Genomic DNA, 23882 nt, shown 5'->3' on the forward strand with positions numbered 1-23882 from the left:
ATGGGCCTTTCAGTGGGATTCCTTGATTCTCAGTCCTCTTTGCACACAGGCCAGCCCAGTCCTTCCCAACTCACACTGAGTGACCTTCCTATCACCTCACCAATCTGGCACCACCCCAACCGGGCAATGATGGTTGGCTTCTCCAACTCTGTCCACTCTAGCCTGATCCTAGGTGACTCAGAGAATAAAATCACTCACAGGTTTTTTTGAGTAAGAATCTCATGTAGCCAAGACTGACCTTCAGTTCAGTGTATAGCGGAGGATGATCTTAAACATCTGATCCTCTTGCCTCCACCTTTCAGGCTCTGCCATTACAGGTCTGGCCACCATGCCCCATATATGAGGTGCTGGGGATTGAACTCAGGGCTGTGTGCATGCTAAGCAAGCTCTCTACCAACTAAACCACTTCACCAGCCCCCCACTCCTCTCTTAAAGGTCACCAGTGTGCTGGCATGGATTCACCTCACAGTCAGGGCTGGTGGCTTTGAGGTCAGCTCCAAATCTGAGACCTCTGTTTATCCGAATCCAGAAACTTCTACCATAAGAGGAGTAGGACCTTCTAACACAGGGCTCAGGGTAGCGGGGGCTGGTGATAGACTGCTCTGTGGAGTTCAGTACCTCACAGACTTTGCCCTCTCAGGCTGGGGACCGTGGGGACAGGCCCATGCATTTCAATTATACTTTCCACAAAAAGGGGACAAGCAGAAAAGGACCATGGGAGGAAACTTTCGTACGAAAATATCTGGTCAAGGATCTTCAGGAGATATTTTCTTCATGACTGAGATGCCACTCAAGCCAGACAAAGAAACTATGAAGTGCAGCCCCTGAGTGCTGCAGATGCTAGGAGAGACTGGACTAGAGAGAATGTGAGGGAAGGCCAAGGGTGCACATGGCCAAAATTAGACAGAGGTAGCTAACTGCCCCTTCCAGAAGCCCTCAGAAAACCTGCTGCTTTCGCGGCGCCACAGACCAGAGTGAGGCCATCTAATCTGACTTAGTGTCAGAGTACCCCTGAAAAAATCTACAGCCCCTGCCCCAGCTGCACACGCCAAGCCCAGCGGCTCCCTGGTAATTCACTCCTTTCCCGCCACCAGCCGAGGAGCAGAGATACCTTGCGGCATAGGACGACCCGTCCGCTACTCCATCGCCATCTCGGCCTGGCAGCCCTGGCAACTAATTCAGCAGAATGATACAATGAAAGCTAGGTCTATGGTGACAGTCAAGGAGCTGCTGACAGTCCCTAGTTAGGAGAGGGAGGTGAGGATCACAAGATCCTGGGAGTCCAGCCATTACTGCCTCTGCCTTTCCCCAGTCACAGGGCTCTTGGAAGGTGCTAGGGTGTAGAAGAGGAACGTTAACAGCAAGGAGACTATGGTAAGGCTCCCATGACATCGCCATTCATGGGGGGGGGGACTTTGCAGTGACTCTGGAGTCATAAAGGCTCCTCTAAGTACCCTTCACCCATGTTCTGTGAGTAAACCAGTAAACGCGCTGGTTCTCCGAGCTGGATTGGGATAAAATCCTAATGCTGGTCACTGGTGCCCTATCTAGAGTCAACAGACATCTGTTCGTGCTGAATCTTAGCTCCCTGAGGGCAAAGAAGCCCCAGAAGCTCAAAGACTTTGCACTTTCCAGGGGGCAGACAGAGCACCTTATTAGACACCGGGAGACCCCATGGGGGCCAGCCAAGCTTTCCGGCTTCCGAGTGAACCAAGACAAGCAACTTAACCTCTCTGAGCCTCGGTCATTTCTTCCTTTAATTTGGCTAATAAAGCGGCTGCTCATGGAGGTGCTGGAAAATTCCATGAACTCATAGATGTATGGCACTTGAGAAAGCGCCTGGCACAGGGCTCTGTGTTCCCAGTGTCATTAAATTTATGTGTGATGATTGCTCTGTCTTGATCTTCATGAACTCTATCACAAAATGAGCCCCTGCTATGAGACAGCCTGATGCTACACAATGTCCTTTAGGACCAAGGATTTCCTAGGGTTCCCTGGCCCCAGTGGCTATAATCCCTCTGTTTTAACCATTCCTTCAACATACAGAACAACGTCTCAGGATTCGTCTCTCCATCCTCCCATCCCTCCCACGTCTACCTTCAGCTGTTTCTACACAAGCTGTTCCCTTTAGTAAGAGAACACTTACAGTCTGTTCGAAGCGGGCGCTTAGTCAGCCTACAAAACCCAACCCAGAATGGCCCACTCTGTGAAGCTTTTCCTAACACCCACATTCCCAACAGAGTTCTGGCATCCGGGACACCAGTCCTCTCCGCCTGGGTTGCTGTGTCTCAAGCCACTACTGTGCTTCAGGACAATAATGAGAAGAGCAGCTAAGATGGTGTAGGCCATAAAGGCCAGCTTTGCATCCTCTTCCTAAGGTCTAAGATCTGGAACCAACATCCAGGGGCACATCGGCACCTTGGAGCCTGAAATCCCTGACCCATTGGACTCCTGTGAGATGTGGGAGGCAAGGACCTTGCTGGCTTGGGGTCACGGGCAGGAAAGGGTAAAGCTAAGACTGGAACCCACCCTGGCAATCGGCCTTCTCTCATGATGCTCCCTGGCATGTTCTGAAGGTGCCCTTGGCCTCACCACACATGTGCACGCGTGTGCACATGTGTGCACACACACACGCACACATGGTCCTTCTGCAGCAGCCACCTCTATCACTCTGCATGCCCTGTCACCTCCAGCATCCAGCCTGGGAGAAGGCAGCCTCTGTGAAGTGCCAGGAGCTTAGAGGAGGGATATGGAGATTAAAAAAAAAAAAACCCTGAGATGGGTTTTGCCAGCTGCAGATACTGCTCACGTGGGGACAGCACCGGGTCTCACTTCTTCCCTGCCATCACTCCAAGGTGCCTCTCTAATCCAGGGAGGCCCCAGGATCAAGTGTGAGACCGCCCACCCCCCACAGAGTGCCACCATCCTCAGTCCAAAGCCTAAAAAAAACACCTTTTTAGCTAGCATTTCCTCCTCACTGTCCCCATTCTCCAAACCACCCAGTGTCCCTAAGGCTCCCCCCAGGAACACCATTCAGTGATAGTAGCATCCAGGCCCCACTGGCCACTAGGTGTGACTGCACGGAAACTCGCTAAGCTGGCCCCTATATCCCTGCATGCTATGGACTTGGTAAGAACGGTGGCTAAAATCTGAACCAGGGCTGGCGAGATGGTTCATCGGGTCAAAGTGCCTGCTGCCAGCCCTGACAACTGCGTTGCATCCCAGGACACACATGGGTGGTAGGAGAGGGTAAAATCCCATAGGCTGTCATGTAATCTCCACACGCATACCGTGGCATTCAAGCTCACACACGTATGCACATATAAATAAACGAAGAAACGGATGGCAGACTTCCAGCCATCCTTTAAAACCCCACCTGGGTACCCCGTCTTCTGAGACTTCTGGCTGCCTTTCAACAGGAGGTTCCTAATTGCCTCCTGCCGCGGCACCTGATATGGGCACCTGGAGGGCAGAACTGATACAGGTCTCACCTCCTGGCTAGATACCTCTTAATAGCCACACACCTCACACAGGACTACACAGGTAACTGACCAGAGGCTCAGACACCTTCTTTAAAGGGCATGTTATTATTGTCCCCATTCCACAAGTGGGAAAACTGAGGGGCAGGATGGCTAAGCAACCACCCCCTTTCAAGTAATCAGGAGGCAGAGCAGGAACTTGAACCCAGAGCTAACTGTTGTGAAGCCCCTGTCTGTCATTTACTGCTGCTGCAAGGCTAGACCTGTGCTGGCTGAAGCTGACAGAGCCCTTAGGGACACAGAGACACAGAGCCTTTGCCAGACAAGGCCTGTGTGATCCCGGCAATCAAGGAGAGACAGTGACATTGTCATCTGTGCTGAAGATGTGAGCAAAGAACGAACACTCAGCCGCGAGGCAACAGTCGTAGGACAGGCACCATCCCTACCAGGGAGCGGGTGGAAAAACAACACAGGTCCACCTATGTTTTGACTTAGCTCCAGCTACCAACACTTGCTGTGTGGTTCACAGCCAGTCTCTTAATTTCTCTAAGCCGGTCTCCAAACGGTTAGCATGGAGAATGTAAGCACGAATAGGGCCTGGGTCCCTAAGGAGTTTCTGATTGGGTAGACACCAGATCTAGGTCAGCCCCACTACTGCAGCGGTACTGCCTTCTCGTAATATGCTCTCTCTGATAGAGCTCAGACTGAGAAGCTAGCACACACAGTCAAGGCCAATGGAAACGACAGCCTAGTCCTCGCTACCAGCAGCTTATACGGCATACAGATAATGCCGGGCTAAATAAACACCCGGCCAATTACCTGATAGGCTCTTGATTATTCACCAAAGGGTGATGGTGAGGTGCAAAATACCAGGCAGGTGCCCTGGCACGGGATTAGGCAGGCCTAAGTGCTCAGAGCCCACCACCTTGAGTTCTCATGAAATGACTCGAGTTCACAGGACAGCCAGCACACAGCCTGGACCAGCAGAGGCTCCTTCCTTCTTTCCCTCAGCCAAGGCGCAAAGGTCCCATGTCAGGAGCACTCTCCTTCTTCTAGGCTAGAGTAGGGGATGCTGGGAGAACCTTGCCTGTCCCACCAGCTCTTCAAAACACCAGTTCTCTCTGCCCTCTCATTCTGCAGTTCTCTGAACAAGAACATATTCTGCCTTCCAGAAGCTATAACTCACAGCCACTCGCACCTTGGTGTAAGTTCCTTTATCCCAACATACCTCATCCGCAAATGAACTGAAGTCAAGGGAACAGGAGAGGAATGTTAGTGCCGTAAGAAAAATGCCGAGTGGGACTTTGGATAGCCAGGGGACAGCACTCCAGACACAGGGAATCAAGGCAACCACAGCACCAGACCTCCAAGAACACTCCCTAAAGAGACCCCAAGGCCGGGGATTTGACTCAAATCCCACTGAAGACACTGGGTGTGAGGGTCTCCAGAATCTGGCTGAAGTCCCACATCTACCTCTCCCACCTGAGTGACGTGGGTGCAATCACCTGTGCCCTTTGACCTTCAGTGTCCCTGCGTAGACCACAGAGCCCAACTGACAGCCCATGTTAAGACTGAGTATCTAAGGGGACCCTGGATAAACAGGGGACGGTACCTCAGACCTAAATGAAGCAAGGAAATCATAGCACCAGAGTTTCAAACATCCCCAAGAAAGAGGCCTTTCCTGCAGTTCCTCACGTGTCCTTGCCTGCCTGGGCCTGTGACTAACCCCTAAATCCTGTCATCTCCCAGTGTGGCCTCAGTCACAGGACAGGAAAGAACAGAGACTCTGAACAGGAGCTGCAGAGAGTCAGGAAGTTCTGCCAGGCTGTGACTGTCTCTGTGAGCAAGACGTCTGTTCTATAATATGAAAGGGACCAGGTTGTCAAGGGCACCGAGCCCTCAGGACATAGGAGAACAGAAGGATGGCACAGTCAGTTGGTGGGCTTGCTCAGTGGCTGCACAGACTCATCAAGTCCTGTGTCAGTGAGCCCTCACCTCACCTCAGCTCTGGCACTGAAGCCGGCCAAGTCTCCGCCAAGTTATTCTGCCCAAACCTCCCCATGTACATTCTGCAAACTGGGACTGTCCACTCAGCAGTGAGAGGAAGCCGTGCAAGAAGGCAGTCTGACTAGGCTTTGGGGTGCTGTTCAAGAAGGGACCCTGTGGGTACACTTGGAAGGATCCCAGGTGTCTCACTGGATGGCAGGACAGAGTCAAGGAGAGAAAGAACAGCCGGTACTGATCTGAGTGTGAGGTCAAAGGACACCAAAATTACTACCGGCACTGCAGCCGCCCCAGTGGTCCCTGACCATCAAATGCCCCAGTGTGACCCACACCCTGTGCCCACTCCGCCCCTGACCTTTGGACTCCTCGATGCCCTCCTGTGTGACATCACTCTATCCCCACAAGATGAAGTAGCCATGACTACTCTCCACAAAGGCCTGCTACCTCCTGGGCCTTTCCCCACCTGCAAAGGACCCCTCCCCCAGTCTTCCCTCCAGTGACAGCCAATACCAACAAAGCCCAAGGCCCAGGAGGACCCAAAGAAACGTTCCACTTGCTTACTCAGGCCATCAGGAGCCCAGCCCAAAGCCCATTACCACCTCATTCCCTCATTCCATCCTCCCACAGGGGAAACCCCAAACTTTCTTCCCTCATCTTCTAGACTCTCCGAATACCAACCACTAGACGCTTTCTTCATGACAGTCAAGACCAGCTAGTGGCCTCTTCATTGCCCAGTATTATAGACTCAGCTCGTAATTATCTGGGCAGAAATCCCCAGCACAGACCACCTCAACACAGTTCAGCCTACAATCCCCACCTCTGGGGTGTGCTGAGGTTCATGCCCTTCAAGCAGGAACCAGGCACCAGGCCTCCTCTGGTGCAAACACACTGTGAAAAACACACACAAGTCTCCACTACTAACAAGGAAAGAGGATGTCAAAGTGCCCATCTGTCCTGCAACCCAGCTAACAAAAGCCATGAGAGCTGGCAGGAACCCAGAATCCTAAGTGAAAAAAAAAAATCAGAGCCCCTTGTTCCAGAGTCACCTGTGACTTCTGCCTTCATGGGCAGATGAGAAAGAATGGTCTGTGGTCTAACTGTGTGTCACCCAGCCGGCTGGATCTTTAACATGGTTTTTGTCGTGGTGTGTGGGGTGAGGGAGTTGTTGTTGTTTGTGACAGATCTCACTATATATCCCCAGCTGGCAGGAACTATAGACAAGGCTGGTCTATATCACATACATTTACCTGCTTCTGCCTCCAGAGTGCTGGCCTTAAAGATGTATGCCACCAGACCTAACTACCTGGGCTGGATCTTTGAGGGAGGGAGAAAATACCGAATAAAAAGAGAGAGTAAAAGTGGCCTGATTAGGGGACCAGGGGCCAGAGAGCAGACAGAAGCTGAAAATAGGATTCCTGTACCACTGCAGCCATGAGCTCATTGTAAGGTTTCGCTTTCTGTCTCCATCTCTTTTATTTGTTTGTTTGTTTTGTTTAGAGACAGGGTTTCTCTGTGTAACAGTCCTGGCTGTCCTGGAACTCACTTGGTAGACCAGGCTGGTCTTGAACTCACTGAGATCCGCCTGCCTCTGCCTCCCAAGTGCTGGGACTAAAGGTGTGCTCCACCACCGCCTGGCTCCGTCTCCATCTCTTAAAACAGTCACACTCTTGGGGTTTCCTCCCAGGACTGAGGGGAGACCAGGGAATGGACAAAGAAGGGTGCAAGACTAGGGAAATGGACAGGTGTCTGGGAGCAGCCAGAACTGTGTCACCTTAGACAAGTGACAGAGGGGAACTCTGGGAATATAGTCATCAGGCTACAATGAACTGTTCCAGATGAGGGGAAGGGGTGTCACAATAGTAGTAAGGAGCTCGGGCTGGAGTAGCAAGGTTCCTGTGGCCCTGCGGGACACAAGGAATCACTGTACCTATGAGTTTCGACAGCCCAGCTGCCCTGAGATGGTGTAAGGTGCTGGGGTGGGGCCCGGATCACGGTGACCACTCATCCCCACTACCTTGCTTTTACAGCTTGGGTGTGGAGTCAGGAAAAGATGCAGAGGCTCAGCAAGCCACCCCTGGCCCCAGGCCACAAATTCAGCTGCCACACAGCATACCCTACCAGCCAGGCTTCCAGAAGGACACTCAGACCTCACCAACCAAGTCCCTGCCCCTCCTGCCCCTGTTCCCCCTAATCACCCTCTCACAAGAATGTGAGGGGCCTTAGGGCCAGCAGCTGGGAATTTCAGACAATTAGGGGACAGCACCAAAGTTGGGGTTCCTTCCCCTGCTTCCTGCCATCCACTGCCAAGTACGGGACATAGACACCACCAGCTTTTAGCAAACGTCTCCCCCGCCAGTCTGCCCAAGCTATCTGCTTTGCTTACCCATGGGCCCTCCCCCAGAGAACAGAGGGAAGACAACTTATGTGTGACCCATCCACCTTGAGGAAAGTGTCTCTGGCTATAACAATGGAGAGGCCTTTCTAAGTCACAGGAATGAGAGAAACGTGGTGGAGACGAAGGTTAAAACCTGGCAAGTTATCTTCAGGTTTCTGCCCACATAAACCATACAGCTTTGTAGCACAAGCTGGTCTTGAACTCTTGCCTCAGCCTTCTGAGTACTGGGCTAACAGGCATGCAACGCCATACCCAGTTCTTAACTCCAACAACACCAGACACACACACACATACACATATACACTGGCCATCTTCCCATTCACAGGGTGGGCGGATCAGAGCACAAAAATCACAAGAAATCAAAATCTTTCCAAAACTCCATCCATCGATGTACCCACATCTATCCCCATTGGTACCGGCCACAGCAACAAATGAGAAGAAAATATGCCAACCTGAGAATTCGCCCGGAGCAGTGATGAGGGAGTTGGTGGCCTCGGTTTCAGTGTAAGACAATGTGGAATCGGACAGATCTGTTCGAGGGGGAAAAGAAAGAGAACTCAGTTGGCTGAAAGATACCTGTTCCTGTGCACAAAGGGCAGATGTCCCAGCAACCTCTTATTTAGTATGTATTTATTCCTGTAGCCCGGGCTAACCTCTATTTCAGTACGCAGCCCAAGCAAACCTTGAACTCCTGATCCTCTTGCTCTTGTCTGCTAAATGCTGAGGTTACAGGCATGTACCACCAAGATGGGTTTATGCAATGCAGGGAATCAAACCCAGGCCTTCATGTATGTTAGGCAAGCACTCTACCAATTGAGCTACACCCACAGGCCCCTCACAAGTTACTGATGTCTCCCTGTGATGACCCAGTCTCAGGATCACCCCAGGACCGGGCCAACCATCCAGCCCCGGAACTCTTCTGGAAAAACGCAGACCACTGTGACCCTGACACCTGGAAGAGTCTCGGTGGCCCTGACCACAGAAGTAGTACACAATCAGGGGACTGAGCAAGCACCAACTTGAAGCCTGTTTGGGTAAGGTTAAATTAAGTCCCTGAACAATTCATAGTTGCTAAACGCAATCAAACCATTAAAATTCTTGAAGTTGTTCGTTCTTGCTTCCTTCCTTCTTCCCTTTCTCTCTTCCCTCCTGGAGCTGGAGGAACCTAACAAATCACCAGCCACCTCCGTCCCCACACGCCTCTAATTAAGAGCCAAGCGTTTGCTCTCAGGTTAACTTCTGTTGTCTCTCCCCTCTCCCACTCCCCACCATCAAAATGGCCTGTGGAGCTTGGGCCGGGTTTTGCATTCATGCTTGTGTTTTAAAGCAGGCTTAATTAGGCAGTTCATAGGGCATGCATCATCGGCCATCCCCTGCCCGCGGTGCGCTGAGATGGAAGGGAACTTTTTCCACCCCACCAGTTTCATAAACTGATGCTCTGGGGGACGGGAAGACTTGGGAGGTTTTCTCCCCCTAGGTATGGGCCTCTGCAATGAGCAGTTTAGGGTTATCCCTAGTAAAGGACAGGCTTGACCAGGAGCTGAGAAGCATGGACCAGAAGGCCTGAAATCTTTCATCTTCTGGTCACCCAGATCCAGCTCGGCTAGCCCCAGCTGGCCCAGCAGTCACCAGGAAGGGAGGTTCCCTGGGACAAGTCCCTCAGCATCGGCTCTGGCTAGCTAGAATTCCATCTCGTCCTGCAGGGTTTTTTTTTTTTTTTTCTTTTACCACATAGCTTGAAGAGCAGGAAAGATGAAACATTAACTAATTTGGCTCTTTTTTTTTTTTTTTCATTTTCCACTTGCCAGATGCTGAGTTTTATTTTGGTTACTGGTCTCGTGATCAGAGAGCCACAGAAGCGAACTAGTTTTGCGTGTGTGTGTGAAAATTCAAGGTAAAGGAAATAATCATCTTTTTTTTTTTTTTTGAAATAATCATCTTTTAAAATAGTTTTAAAAATAATTTTTATTTTATATGCATTGGTGTTTTTCCTGCATGCATGTCTGTATGAGGGCATCTGATCCCCTGGAATAGGAGCTACAGACAGCTGTAAGCTGCCATGTGGGTGCTGGGAATTGAACCCAGGTCCTCTAGAAGAGCAGCCAGTGCTCTTAACTGTTGAGCCATCTCTCCAGCCCCAACTTTTTAAGATACTGTACTATTTCTCAAGGCACAAAAAATATTATCTGCTGGTAACAGTACTGAAAATAGAGACACAAGAATATTTTTTTAAAAAAAAAAACTCTTCAATGACAAAGATTTAAATTTTTGCATGTTTGAGTGTGTATATATAGGTGCACATTGTACGTGTGTGTATACACCAGAAGTCAACTCTGGGTGCCATCCCTCGCTTTGCCCTATGAGCAGGGTCTCTCACTGGCCTATGTCACGAAGTAGGTTAGGCTGGCTGATCAGTGAGTCCCAGAGAGAACTCGTGTCTGGGCCTCTTCAGGGGTAGGACAGGCATACCTCCATATCTGGGGAATAAACTCATGTCCCAGCACTTTACTGACTGAGCCACCTTCCCCACCTTGAGTTTTCCTTTGGTACCTACTGTCCCCAGTGCAGAATGCCTGGAGCCTCGATGCTACTTCTCATCTGAAGAATCCGCACCAGGTCAAGGGCTGGGTCCTAATACTTGTTTTAAAAATTTTACATTATTTGTATGCGTAGGTGTGTGTCTCCATGTAAGTACGTGTACACTGGAGTTGGAATCACCGACAATTCTGAGCTACCTGACGTGGGTGCCGGGAACCAAACTGCTACATCTATCCAGGTAGCATCCTGAATTTTCAGAAAGGGTAGGAAAGGCGAGTGACTTCTACCTTGCGAAGCTGCTCAGTACCTGTCACACCCTTGCCACGCCCTCAGATCTAGCCTTTCCACGGAAGCACTCAAAGGCAGCCTTCCTGTGGTGGCTGCTATAGAAAAAAATCTCTCTCCTAGATCTCTCCCAGCCTCTAACACCACGTCAAGCCATGGAGGGATCCTGGATGGGATCTGGAGCCCCAGTTCGAGATGAACCTCCAGCAACAGCCGGCAGTATCAGAGGTCACCATCTTTTTCTATAGAGAGCAACCATCTTCAGCCATGGGAGCTTCACACCATGCCCAGCTTACTCAGCTCTGCACAGTAGTAAAAAGGAGCAGAGGTGGGCAACGTGAAGGAGATGTCTGGGCTCCCGGCTGTTTGCCTTCAGACCACCTACATTCTGTGCGCCTTCCATGTTCCGGGCAAGGTTCTTGCAACTCTGTTTCTTTTTTCCACACCATTTAAAACAATAAGAACAGCGCCAGCCACAGTGGTGCACGCCTGTAATTCCAGCAAGCAGGAGGCTGAGGCAGGAGGATGGAGAGTTTAAAACAAAGGCAGCCTAGACTCTATAAGGAGATCCTGTCTCAATCAATCAAATTAGTAAATGCCATTCTTATCTCTTATGCTAAGATGGAGTTCTGTGAGCCCCTACAAGGGTCGTGTTTGCTTTCTGGGATCAGGTGTCCCACCTGTGAAGTAATGGGATACCTGTTAGCTTCTAAACGGTCACTCTCCAGGGCTTGTTTGTTTTCCCCAAGCTGACTGACAGTTCCTCTAGCAATGATCCTGTCACTGGTTATGAGCTTTTTTTTTAATATTTATTTATTATGTATGCAATATTCTGTCTGTGTGTATGCCTGCAGGCCAGAAGAGGGCACCAGACCCCATTACAGATAGTTGTGAGCCACCATGTGGTTGCTGGGAATTAAACTCAGGACCTTTGGAAGAGCAGACAATGTTAACCTCTGAGCCATCTCTCCAGCCCCCTGGTTATGAGCTTTTGACTTTTTCTTTCTCTAATGGAGAGAGGCATCTTCTATAGGTATGACTGCCTTGAGTCAGGAGATGCTGAGGCCAGCCTATCTATGGCAGGAAGATGGGGAAGCCATAGCCTGAGCTGAGGCTGCCCTGGGTTGGTGTCTCAGCCCTGCAGCTCCTCAGCTAGGAGTCTCCCTCTCCTCACTCAGCTGACTCCTCCTCATCTACCACAAGACCATGACCCCTCTAGTTCCCAACGAAGTAAAGAAAGCTCCCTGTGCACAAGGCACACAATCATCGCTACTCAGCCACTACCTCCAACACCCTTGAGGGACAGCCCTTGCTCCATTAGCCATGGATCAAACTCCTCAAGCAACTCTGGAGTGGATGTATTTCTGACCTCACTGGGGATGAAGAGCTGAAAGGAACCTGGGGTGAGCCCCTGAGTCCATGACCCTGGAAAGTAACCTTCCAAGCTAGAGTTCACATACTCCAGAGAGGATGCTTCAACCATAAACTTAAGTCTTTGTGGTCAATTGGAAATGTTATAGCACCCATACCATGCCAATGGACTCTGGAGGCCTGGGCCTCACAGTAACCACTGGTTACAAAGTTGCTGTGTTGGAACTCTTAGGGCTAGCTCACCTGCTACTGGAACACCACAGACTACAGCCCTGCTCTAAATCCACTGGGGAGAGCCCAGGACCTAGGGCATCTCTGTTTTTAAATACTATTTAATTAGTTGTGTGTGTGTGTGTGTACAAGCAAGTGCCCCTGAAGACCAGAAGAGGGCATTGGATTCCCTGGAGTTACAGGCAGTTGGGAACCACCTAGTGTAGGTGCTGGGAACTGAACCCACATCCTCTGCAAGAGCAGCAAGTGCTCTCAGTCCATGAACCATCTCTCCAGCCCCTCATCTGCTTTTAAAACTGCATGAGTGCACCCAGATCATGAGCTGAGATTTAGATCATATAGAAAACACGTCTAGCCATTGCAGGGGACTTATCTGAAACGACACACCATCTCCACTAAGTTTCCTTGGAGACAGCTAGGGCACCTGTCTACCTGTCCAGATGGGGAACAAGGACAGATACAACTCAACAAAGACACCATGCCCGGTCTGCCTGTCACACTCCCAGTTAACACACTGGTGGACGATAACCCAAGGATGGGAGAGGAAGGGAGGAAAAGAGACCCAGAAATTCCAACCCACCTCCAAAGAGCAGCTTAAGTCAGAACCCATTCATCTCCCACAGGCCCATGTTTAAGGGTCATATAGAGGTTAACGAGGAGCCTGGAATTTGAAGATGTAAATAGTCTCTCTCTACAGCATCCCAACCGTGGGAGTGTTTGTAAAACTTCGCCCTGTTTGAAAGCACCCAATTCAGCCCACCCCCTCGAGGGGAGGGCACACTTACCCAGTGGCTTGTACTGGTCACGAGGGGACAGCCGAGAATAGGGAGGTGGCGGTGATTCTGGAAGACAGGATACAGCATGTCACACCTGGTGTTCCACGTGCTTTTAACTATTAGTTTCCTCAAATAATAACCTCTGACCCCAGGAAGTTTTCCATGCCTTCCACCGTCTCTGCTGCTCCCTCGGGCTCTGCCCCTACTTGCGCCACCTATGTTTTGTGAGCTCCAGAGAGTTCCCTCACCTCTCTAAGACGATTTCCTCAACTATAAAACAGGGGTGATAATCACAGACCTCTTGGTTTTGCCAGAAGGGCAAAAGATAGCATGTGCGGAATGCTTAGCACAACTTTTGGTCACATCCCATAAACAGCATCTTTATTATCGTCACAACTAGGAAAACACCCGTGCAGTAGTCAGTGCCCGGGCTGCCAGATCATATACAGGAGGCTCTCAGCTCTGTTTGCATTTGGGCTAAACACCGAGTATAGTCTCTTGGTCTAAGCACAGGCCTTAGAATAGCTGGGATATACTTAAGCTAAAATTTTGTGTTGCTTGTTTGAAAGGAAAACTGAATGGGCAATCCTAAATTTTTATTTGCTAAGCTCAACAAGCCAGCTCGGAGTTCAGAAGGCCCACACATGGAAATATGGTTGGGGAGGAAAAGGGGGGCAGGGAAGAGAGCTGGTTAGATAGACTTAGTATGGAAAAAAGCTGCTGCCAAGATTAAGGATCTGAGTTTGATCCCCAGAATCCACATGGTAGAAGGGGAGGACAGACGGCCTCAAGTTGCCCTCTTCACAAGTGTTTCATGCCACGCCTGCGTCCCCACTACATACATGACAGCAACAATAAATTTGAAAAATTATTTCATCCACACGAGAACCACCATTCCTGGGTGTGGGGAGACAGCAGGGTTACTGGGGCCCTGCATCCATTCCCGTTCTAAGCCAGTTCCTTCCAGACCCCGGCCTCAGTCTCTCCTTTTGTCAGGGCCAGGCTTGCAGCTCAGACTCCTGATTCCTGATTGTCTACAGTGTTTTTCTTTGGGCTGCCTTTCATTTGCCTAAAATACTCCTCCTTCAAAACATATACTTTGCCTTCAGAGGAGTTTCTTAGGCTCTGCTTTACCGGGAAGTAACAATTTGCTAAACTAAGTAACAATCTGGGTGAATGAAATGACCCTCCATTTTCTGTAAATGAAACTGAACCCCATCAGATCGCAAGCTAAAACAAACTCCACAGTAATAAAGGGGTAATAACTATTATTAGGTGGGTATCAGGAATGACACAGGGGTAATGAGTGTTTTCGCAATTATAATAAGGCACCATTAGTTTCAGGAGCATTAGCTATGTGTGCTCCATACACCAAAAGGAGGCTCCCCTCTCCTGCCAACCTGTCCTCTGCAGCCAGAGTGGCTTCCCCAAAGTCAAGGCTGAGTCTAGAGCAGGGGCTGTCTGTGGTCGGAGGTCAGAGGACAGGTCAAACATGGCAAAACCACTGGAGACCTGAACATTTACTCTGTGCCAGATACTTCAAAATATCTGTATTGCTTCAAATTCTTTTTCTTTTTAAAGATTTACTTATTTATTTCATGTGCCTTGGTGTTTTGCCTGCATGCATGTCTGTGGAAGGCCGGTAGAAGCTCTGGGAACTGGAGTCACAGACACTTTGTGAGCTGCCATGTGGTGCTGAGAATTGAATCTGCGTCCTCTGGAAGAGCAGCCAGCGCTCTTAACTGATGGGCCGTCTCTCCAGCCCCATCTCTAATTCTTACAGACCTCAGGAACATGATGGTTAGTCATGCTCGTCAGACACCTGTTTCAATTTAATCCTTTCTCAGAGATTAAAAAATAAACACAAGATGGTATCCACGTTCCCGTTTTGCAGATGGGCAAACTGACTGGCTCCTGCCACCAAAGACAATCATGGCAGAGCTGAGATTTGGGCTCAGGCCTGACTTTGGCTTCACTGGGTCCTCTGCACTCAGTGTTCATTTAATGTTTCCAGGCAAAGACAAAAGAGTGGGAGAAAGGATCTGAGAGTCTAAGGGACCTACCAGTGACCTCAGACCGGACACAGGGAGGAAGACTACACACTTGGAGTAAGAGCTACTCGAATCCATCCTCAGCCCCAGAGGCCAACCTGAGAGAGGTCCAGTAGGCCAGCATGGACAGGTCTGGAGCTCCGTGGGAGAGGGGACTGAGTCTGGAGAGTGGAAGTGACTCCCTGGGAAACTGGCTGTGGAGCCTGAACCAGAGCCATGTCTGGTGCCCACCCTCTGGTACAACCCCTGAAACCCAGGGCATGGCTAGACATCTGCCCTCACACCGGTCTCCAGCAACAGAAGTAGTAGCTAGAGTGTAAGGAGAAACTGTCACCAATCCCAACCTTCCCCACCCAACACCTCTTTCTCTGAGTTATTTTATACAGTATCTCATATAGCCCAGGCTGGCCCTGAATTTAGTATAAACCAAGAATGACCCTGAACTACTAATCCTCTTGTCTCTACCTCCTGAACACACCACAGGCATATCCCTGGCCATCCCCGGGGTCTCTCACAGGCACTCTGAAATGCTCATCCTGTTTCCCCTTCTGAAGTACTCACTACCCACAGTCACACCTGGGTAGAGGTTCCTAACATCATCAGTGAGAGAGAAAGAAAACAGATGTCAGGACTGCAGACATTGCAGCCAGAGAAAGACAGCTAAGCTTCTGGAAGGGACTTAGTCCAACCACAGATCCTTCTAGAAAGTAAAAAGTATAAGACTTACAGTAACCAGCCAGAATACAGAGCTCTAGCATGTCAAAGGTCAAAAGCGGTGGGAGGCTTGGCCAAATTCAACCCCCCTTTTATTTTGGCTCTGAAACAAGGTCTCAATGCATAGCTCAAGCTAGCCTCAAACACATCAGGCATCCTCCTGCCTCTGCCTCCTGTGCACTGGGACTGGGATGACAGGCCTGCACCACCAAGGAAGCACTCAACTCCTTTGTTATTGATGAGGCACCTCACATCCAGTCAGTAAAGGACTGCCCAAGGCCATGCTGGAAGGCTGTCGCTGTTGGAAACCAACACCAGGTAATCTCAAATGGGGAGGGGGAGAGGCGGACTCAAAGATCACAGATCACAAGATTCGCCCTTTTAAAGTATACAGTCTAGTTATTTGTGGTACATTCAAAGAGTTGCATGACCATCACCATGATCTAACTGTAGGAGATCTTCAGCATTACAGAAACAAAAAAAACCCCACCTATCCTCATTAGCAGTCACTTCCTATATTCCAGCCCTAAACCCCAAGCAACCACTAATCTACCCTTTGTCTCTACGGATTTGCCTAGTTTGGAAGTCTCATGTTCATAAGATCATCCACTATATGGCCTTTTGTGTCTGTTTCTTTTGCTCAGCACAATGTTCTCCAGGCCCATCCATGCCTTGGCATGTGTGAGCACTTCACCCTTTTTTACGGCTGGATGGTATTCCATTGTGCGGCTCCATCACACTTCGTCTATCCATTCACCGCTAATGGACATTTGGGTTGGTTCCACATTTCGCTGTTATGAATGATGTGCTGTGAACAATACCGATAATTCTTACCTGTCGTTCCCTCTCCCCTCCTACACAGCCTCCAGGACTTAGGAGAATGGACCCATAGGACACTTTTCAGGCAGGCTAGGTGAGCCCTCCACTGGGCAGACACAGGATCAGAGAGAATCTTCAAGTTGACCCCTAGCTCTCCACCCACTGTCTAGAAGATGTCCTAGCCCTTATTAAGAGTTATGCTGATTAGCCAGGCAGTGGTGGTGCGCACCTTTAATCCCAGCACCTGGGAGACAGAGGCAGGTGGCTCTCAGTGCGATCGAGGCCAGCATGGTCTACAGAAAGAGTTCCAGGACAGCTAGGGCTGTTACTCAGAGCAACCCTGTCTCGAAAAACCAAAATAAATAAATAAGATTTATGTTGATTTGGAAATTTACACACTGTAAACTCTAACGGAGCCTTTCCAGTCTCTGCAGGCACCTCTGAGAGAACTAACTGGTCATGATCAAGAGAAAAAGATAAAGACATCAGAAACTCCAAGCCCCTCAGACCTCCAGCACTGAGGCATGGACTAGAAGAATCTCCCCTAACTTCCTCCAAAAATTGAGTAGTCAGCCAGGAGCCAACAGCACAGCACAACCCCACTCTGGTCAGCCCTCAGGGGCTACCTAGCCTTCTGGGATCTAGACCTTCATCTCCAGCCAGAAGGAAGCTCACAGCCTCTCTCGGAGCCTGGCGGGAGTCTCCATGTGACATTACTTTCCACCCATCTTTGTAGGGCAGCTCTGCTGTAGGACAAGCCCACATGCTTGACTGGGCCTCCGACTTTTTCCCCTCCCAAGAAATGACAGGCAGGCCGGCGTGGAGGGGGCCTTCTGGGTGCCTGTTTCTTCTTCCCTCAGAACCTAAAGGCTCCAACCCCAAGCCTCAGGATCGGGAGGACACAAAAGGAGCTCCTGGCGCTTTAAGGCCGAGGAACCTAACTGCCCAGATTCCCCCAGCAGCCAGATAAACAGCGCAGCCGGCTGGCGCCAGCAAGAGGCAAACTGGGCATTATCACTGCTTCCTCACCTCCAAGAGAGGAGCGGGGAGCCGACAGACAGGCCGAGGGGCCGCGAGGGGGCGGGGTGGGGCCGGGAAGCCCAACTTGAAATTGATCTCATTTCAAAGGGATAATGCCAGGCCAAATAAAAGGAAAAACTTTCTGGCCCATTCTAATTCCTCCAGGCCTGGCCTGGGAACCCTGTGTTTTCCTAGGCAGCCTCCTCCAGCCCTTTAGAAGTTCTCTCTCTCTCTTTCCCGGGCACAATTTGGATAATAGTAATTTACTGAATATAATTACAGAAAGAAAAAAAAAGTAGGGAAGCAAAGAGCAGGAGATTCATTCCAGAGTTAATGGATACTTGCAGGAGAAAGGAACTCTATAAACAGGTCAGAGCTGTGATTAAGGTATTTCTCCACATTTCCGTCCACATAGGCACCCACCAAGCTTCAGCGCTGCCTTTAGCCCTAAACAGAAAGGCCCAGGAAAGACAGCTCTCAGAGGCTCCAGACTGTCACGCACTGAGCCTGGTACTCGGGGCAAGGCCTCTGTACAGTACACCAGTTTCTAAGACAAAACCCAGGGGGCCTAGAACCTGCCAGGAACCTCTTCACCGCAGTTCTGGCTAACCCAGAACTTTACAGATGGGAGGAGGCCAGGGCCATCAACTTCCCAGGCTCAGAACAGAAGGGGGACCATACTTCCCACGTGTCTTCACGCTGGGAATCCTTGAGGGTGGAGGCCGGGCGCGAATGACTGGTGCTGGGTGTTCCCAAGCACTTTACTCTAGTTGTGTGCGCGAACAGGCAGTCTGTCTGTCTGTCTGCCTGCTTGCCCCATGCCCCAGCCCTCTTCCCTGAGCTGGAAAGTTGGGAGGAGCAGTCTCCTTATCAGGACGCGCTCCGCTGAACCCCTGCTATGTGCCCGCCCATTTCGAGGAGCCAGGCTGGCGGCCAGCCCCGGGGGCGGAGTGCGCAGCAAAGGGCTTCCCCAGTCCCCAGTCTCAGGGAAGGCAAGAGGGTCAACCGGGCTTACTGGAAACTCTTGCTTCTTTCCCACAACCACGGTCCTCAAAGGTGCCCCCAGCTGGATGACTAGAGCCCTCCCTAGGTTCGGTTTAGCAGAGGCAGGGAACAGATTCATCTTGCATGCCCCCCACACTCCTGACCAGGGGAAGGTGCCTCATGGGGGAAGTGGGGAATTAGGTTCCAATACTTAGTACAGTTGAAAATGTCTCTAGAGCCTTCCCACACATACACACTCATCCAAGGTCACTGTACAGAGCCTAGGTCCTGACTCTATAGTTCATCAGGCCCCTCTCAACTTCCCCCTGGCCAAGCAGGGCCAATTCTTAGGGCAAAGAGTAGGAACCAAGTGGGGTTCAATCCTAAGGCCTCCTGCTTTTTGCTCCTCCTTATCCGGTCCACCCACCTGAGCTAGCCCTCCTTAGGTCCTCCTCTTAGGCTGCTCCAGGTTAAAGGCGTGGCACTCCCAGAGGTGATCCAGTTACAGGCACACCCACAGCCCTCCCGGTGGCTCAGACCACTGACCTAGCCCCACCCCCTCACCTCCTTCCCACTTCTTCCCACCTCCCAGGAGAATTTCTTGACAGCATGAATCTCTCTCTCTCTCTCTCTCTCTCTCTCTCTCTCTCTCTCTCTCTCTCTCTCCTCTCCTCTCCTCTCCTCTCCTCCTCCCTCTTCCCTCCCCCCCCCCACACAAAGTACCTGATACAGTGTAAAGGCTCAGCAAACTTGTTGTTAATACTGCAATTTAGCCACAGGGGGAAGAAATCCATTAGGTAGGGCCTTAAGGAAGAGTATAGTGAGCCCCACCATCCATCTCCTACTAGGAAGAAAACTGAGAGGAGGCAATACCAGCACAAATAGGGTCCTTCCCCCAGAGATAGAAACTGCAGTTTCCTCCAGGGGAAGCTGTCAGTTAGCCTCCAGGCACAGAAAGAGCCACGGACTACCCAAAGTCTCTACACTGAGCCTGGAAGGACCGACCATGAGGAACACATATCAGGAATCACAATAACAGGGCCACTTTCTTTCTCTTCATGTCACTAGGCCCTCATCTATACACAGGGGAGAAGCCAAGCTTCCTGAACTCATGTTTTCTTTCCACACTGAGTCAGGAAGACCTGAGAACTGACCAGAGCCGGTAATTACCTGTCCCGTTCTCCCCAGCAAAAATTCCAATGCCTCGAATGTGTTCAACTACACCTAAAATGAGTGTTTCTCATGGTACAAAAAAACGTGTGTGAGAGTCTGTGCGCAAACTCTGAGCCCATCAGGGGCCTTCATCTGTCCTCACCTCTGCTCCTGTACCTGAGCCTGCCTAGGTAAGCAAGGGTGTGTGCGTAAGATCCCAGGAGAACAAAGGGGCTAGTAACAAAAGAGCTAGAAGCCTCTGACTCAAATGCCTTAGGACCCTCAACTCTAGAGGGAAGCTGAAGGCAAGAATTATAAGAGCTATAACGATGAAGGATCCTGGCATTCCACCCCCAAAGGATGTTGGAAACAAGAGACTGCCCTGCAGAATCTGGGCTCAGAGCATAGAAAGGGACAAGTAAAACATTTTGCAAACACTTTTGACGCTAGGCACGATTTGTCCGCAAACAATTTCACAGTCATATCTACCTAGGTGCAGAAAAGCAGAGATGGGGTATGGGAATATGCACACAAATGCTAGAAGCTGGCAACCAACTGGGGTGAATCCCTAAACGGGAGATGTCGCCTACTCCTTTGGCCTCTCCATGGCTTGCTATCCTGTTTCACAAAGCTGCAATCTTCTTTAAGTCCCAGAAGCTGGACTTAGAAAACCCGAACATGCCCCTTTCTAAATTTGCTGGCGCTCCAAGTGAAATTACCATTTGAAGTTGCAGACACCTACCCCTCAGCTTTCCTCAACCTACTGCAGGCTCCCAGTACCAGGGAGTATCCCGAGAGCATCCACAAAGAGGTGGCCACAGAAAAGGATCAGAAGATGAAGGCGTAGGTCGAGGCGACCCCGTGCGCGCGCGCTCACCTGGCCCGCAGAGCCGGCTGAAGTGGTAGGGGTTGCAACACACCGTGGGCCCGTCAGCGGCGGCGGCGAAGCTGTGGCAGCCGCACAGGGGTTTCAGCTCCACTGCGTGCTGCAGGTCTGGCCAGCGAAAGAGGCGGCCAAGCAGCAGCTGCGGTGGCGCGGGCTGGCCGCCCAGATGGAGATCTGCGCGCGGCACCAGCACACAACCACCCGGCACGCCGCCGCGGGACTCCACCGCCTCCAGCAGTGTGTCCAGCGAACGCTCCTTGAGTCGCTTGAGCAGCGAGTACGTGACCGTCTTGAGCTCCTGCTCCAGAAGCAGCAGCCTCGAGCGGGCTTCACGACTCCGAGGCCCGCCACCCTCCTCAGGCTCCAGAGACTGCCCGGCTTGGGGATCGCCGGCGTCCCGGGGCGCGCCCGCAGCGTCCCGCTCGGAGAAGAGACAGCAAGTCACCGTCTCGCAGTCACTCTCAGGCAGCCAGCTCGGGCCTCCAGGCTCCGCCACATCCAGCAGGGAGCCCTCAGCTCCGACCCCCGGCTCTGATACCGGCCTTGGGGGACCCCCAGTGCGCCGGCGCCTGCCCGCGATCGGGACGCCTCGCGGTCCCACCGCGTCCCGGGGCCGACGCGGGGCTACCGAGCGGACTTCAGAGCGGCCGCAGCCTCCGCCCTCTCGTGCCCGCGGGGCAGGCTCAGCTCGGCTGCCCAGGCTCCCATCCTCGTCGCCACCACCGCCGCCGTCGCCGCTGCCTTCCTCCCGATCAGGGACCACACGACTTCGCCAAAGTCGCCGCACCAGCCCCGAGCGTTTAGACCTGAACATACGATATCCTTTGGCGCCTGGGGTGGTGGGAGGGGAGGCGGTCTCCGGTTACTAGGGGTCCGATCCCTCAACGAGGCGCCGGCTGCGCGGGCCGCAGCCCCACATGAAGCTCTGCCGCGGGGCGCCGTGCAGACCGCGCACAGCCTGTCGTCGAAGGGGCACCGCAGGGCTGCAACATGAGGGAGCTCGCGCCGGGCCGGGCCGGGAATACGCGCGCGCCGAGCCGCAGTCCGCGCGGGACCAGCGGGCTACATGGACCGCGGTGGGCCGGGACTGCTCAACTCCAGCCGCCCTGGAGCCTTAGGGGAGTCGCGGGCGAAGCGAGGCTAGAAACACCCCGCATGGGCCGGCGAGCCTTCAAAAGTTGCGCGGCTGGAACACGAGCACAAAGCGCTTGCGTCGTACCCCCAAATGTGTCTGCACAACTCTGCCTTCAAGAGCCAAGTGCTGCGCTGCATGGGCTTTCCCTGCAGGATCCGAAACTCAGGCTTGTGGATAACTCCCAGATCCCTGCAATGAAATAAAGTAAAATAAAAATAAAAGCAAAGCAAGAAAAAGATCCCCAACAAAACCCCAAATGCTTGGATTTGCACGCACGAAAAGCAACTCCGTCTCAGGTCCCGGGCGCTCGGTGCACTTGGGGCAAATCCCTCCTGAACGCGAGTGTCAACACATGAGTGGAAGCCGTAAAAAAATCCCAAGAGCTGCTAGGAATCCTTAATTAAAAATGCAATCCACCGAGGCAGAGGTCGCAGCCCGCCCCACGCTGCGCTGGGTCGCTCCGGGCGCCGCGGCTGCCGAGGTCGCCCCCCCTCCCCCCTCCACCAAAGTGCCTCCCGGTGGCCCCGCGGTCCCAGCGAGGTTTGGCGAGGCAGCGCCCGGCGGCTCTTTCTCTGGGCTCGGCTCCCTCGCTCGCTCCCCCGCTCGGCGCCCTCTCTCTTTTTTGTTCTCCTCAAACGCACACTGAGGGCCCCCGGAGGAGCGCCGCGGAGTCATTGGCTGCCTCCCATCATATGCCAGTCTAGACACTTTGGCGGCTCCGCGGCGCTGATTGTTGCGCAAACAAGGTTTCAAGTTTCTTAACTCTTAAAGGAGAACACGTCCCATTGCTGAGCCCGAGGCTCCGAGGGGGCTGGTTCCTGGGGCGGGACGAACCCAGGCCCCCGCCCCTCTCCCGCCCCAGCACCCCCGCCCCAAGGCTTACAGCGCCGGCGACTCTAGCTCACGTCGCGCCTTGGGCACGGATACGAGCGATCCCGCACACGCGCAAGCAAACACACACACACCCTGCTACCCAGCTCTACTCAGTGAACCCACAGCGACCCGGATTCCAAGGCGGCCCTTTGCCTCTCCCTGGCTTGTGCACAAACTTGCAAACACTCATTGCACTTTAGAGTCGGTCCAAACCCCCAGCCTCAGCGCGGGCTAGTAAAAATGGGCGTGTGTGCGCGCCTTCCTGCCCTGCGTCTCTGGGGAACTAGGAGAGCGGCCGAGAAGTTGGGGTAGCGGGATCTTCTGTGACCCACGAAGGCTCCACGTACCTCCTCCTCAGAACTAGGGGTCTCACTACAGGCTACGTGGGGGCAGAGAACAACACTTCGACCGAGGGAGCTCCAGGATAGCCGGAGGTGGGGACTTGGACTGGGTGGGGTAGAGGCGGGAGTGCGCTTGCTCTTGGAAGTCTCCTCTCGGTCGCCTAGGCTATCCCGCCAGGCTGCTTGGCGTCCCAGGGCCCCCTCAAGGCCGGGCGCTTCCTTTTCCCTTCTTGGATTTACTTTCTGCCCCTTCGAGAAGGATGTGGATGAAGGGGCGTGCTTTCCCCAGCTATGTTCCACTATGAAAACAGGGGCAATTTGGGGGACAGACTTGCGGGGCCTGGCACGGGAAGGGTTAAGGCCGCTCCTGCCCTGGAGCCGGCGCGGCGGGGTACCTCCTCGGGCGTGCTAGCTAGTCCGAGGGTGGCAAAAGTTCAAGCTTGTAAAGTCCGGATTGGTCCCGCGCGGAGGGGAAAAAATCCTGGTTCCCCCCTCCCCCTCCCGGGCGTGGCGCCGATTGGCTCAGCCGCGGGGCCGGCCACGCCCTCCCCTGGCGAGCCGCGGCCCCACCCCCGGCGCAGCGCCACGCCCCCTTCCGGGCAGGAGTGGGGCCGGGAGCTCAATGAAAGAAATTCCGCTACTCTCATTGGCTTAGGGCTGGACGCCGCTCCCTGAGGGAGGCGGGGTGCAGTGGATGGGACGCGGACTTGTGATCCCCCCCCCCCCCCGAACTGGGCCGCTGTCGTGACCGCGGCGTGCAAGCCCAGGGCCAGGTCTGGGAGTGCACTGCGGGGGAAGGGCCTTGCTTGCAAGCCTTACCTGGAGTCA

The 23882-nt window shown here is 52.5% G+C and overlaps 1 protein-coding gene across 2 annotated transcripts in view; it reads right to left on the reverse strand.

Moving 5' to 3' along the window:
* Smad6 (SMAD family member 6) overlaps nucleotides 1-22580 on the reverse strand; it is a 73988-nt gene extending 51408 nt beyond the window's left edge. Inside the window, exons 1-4 of one of the 2 annotated variants that reach the window (XM_057769070.1) lie at nucleotides 22482-22580; nucleotides 20697-22029; nucleotides 13089-13145; nucleotides 8331-8408 (exon numbers count right to left, since the gene is read on the reverse strand). In XM_057769070.1, coding sequence (XP_057625053.1) covers nucleotides 8331-8408; nucleotides 13089-13145; nucleotides 20697-21519 — 958 coding nt within the window. In that variant the 5' untranslated portion in view covers nucleotides 21520-22029; nucleotides 22482-22580. Of the gene's footprint in view, nucleotides 1-8330; nucleotides 8409-13088; nucleotides 13146-20696; nucleotides 22030-22116 lie in introns of both variants that reach the window. The other variant, XM_057769069.1, reaches the window with a different exon arrangement.
* Nucleotides 22581-23882: the final 1302 nt, after the last annotated feature.

This window comes from Chionomys nivalis, chromosome 4, assembly GCF_950005125.1.
Source record: "Chionomys nivalis chromosome 4, mChiNiv1.1, whole genome shotgun sequence".
NCBI classification, from domain to species: domain Eukaryota; kingdom Metazoa; phylum Chordata; class Mammalia; order Rodentia; family Cricetidae; genus Chionomys; species Chionomys nivalis.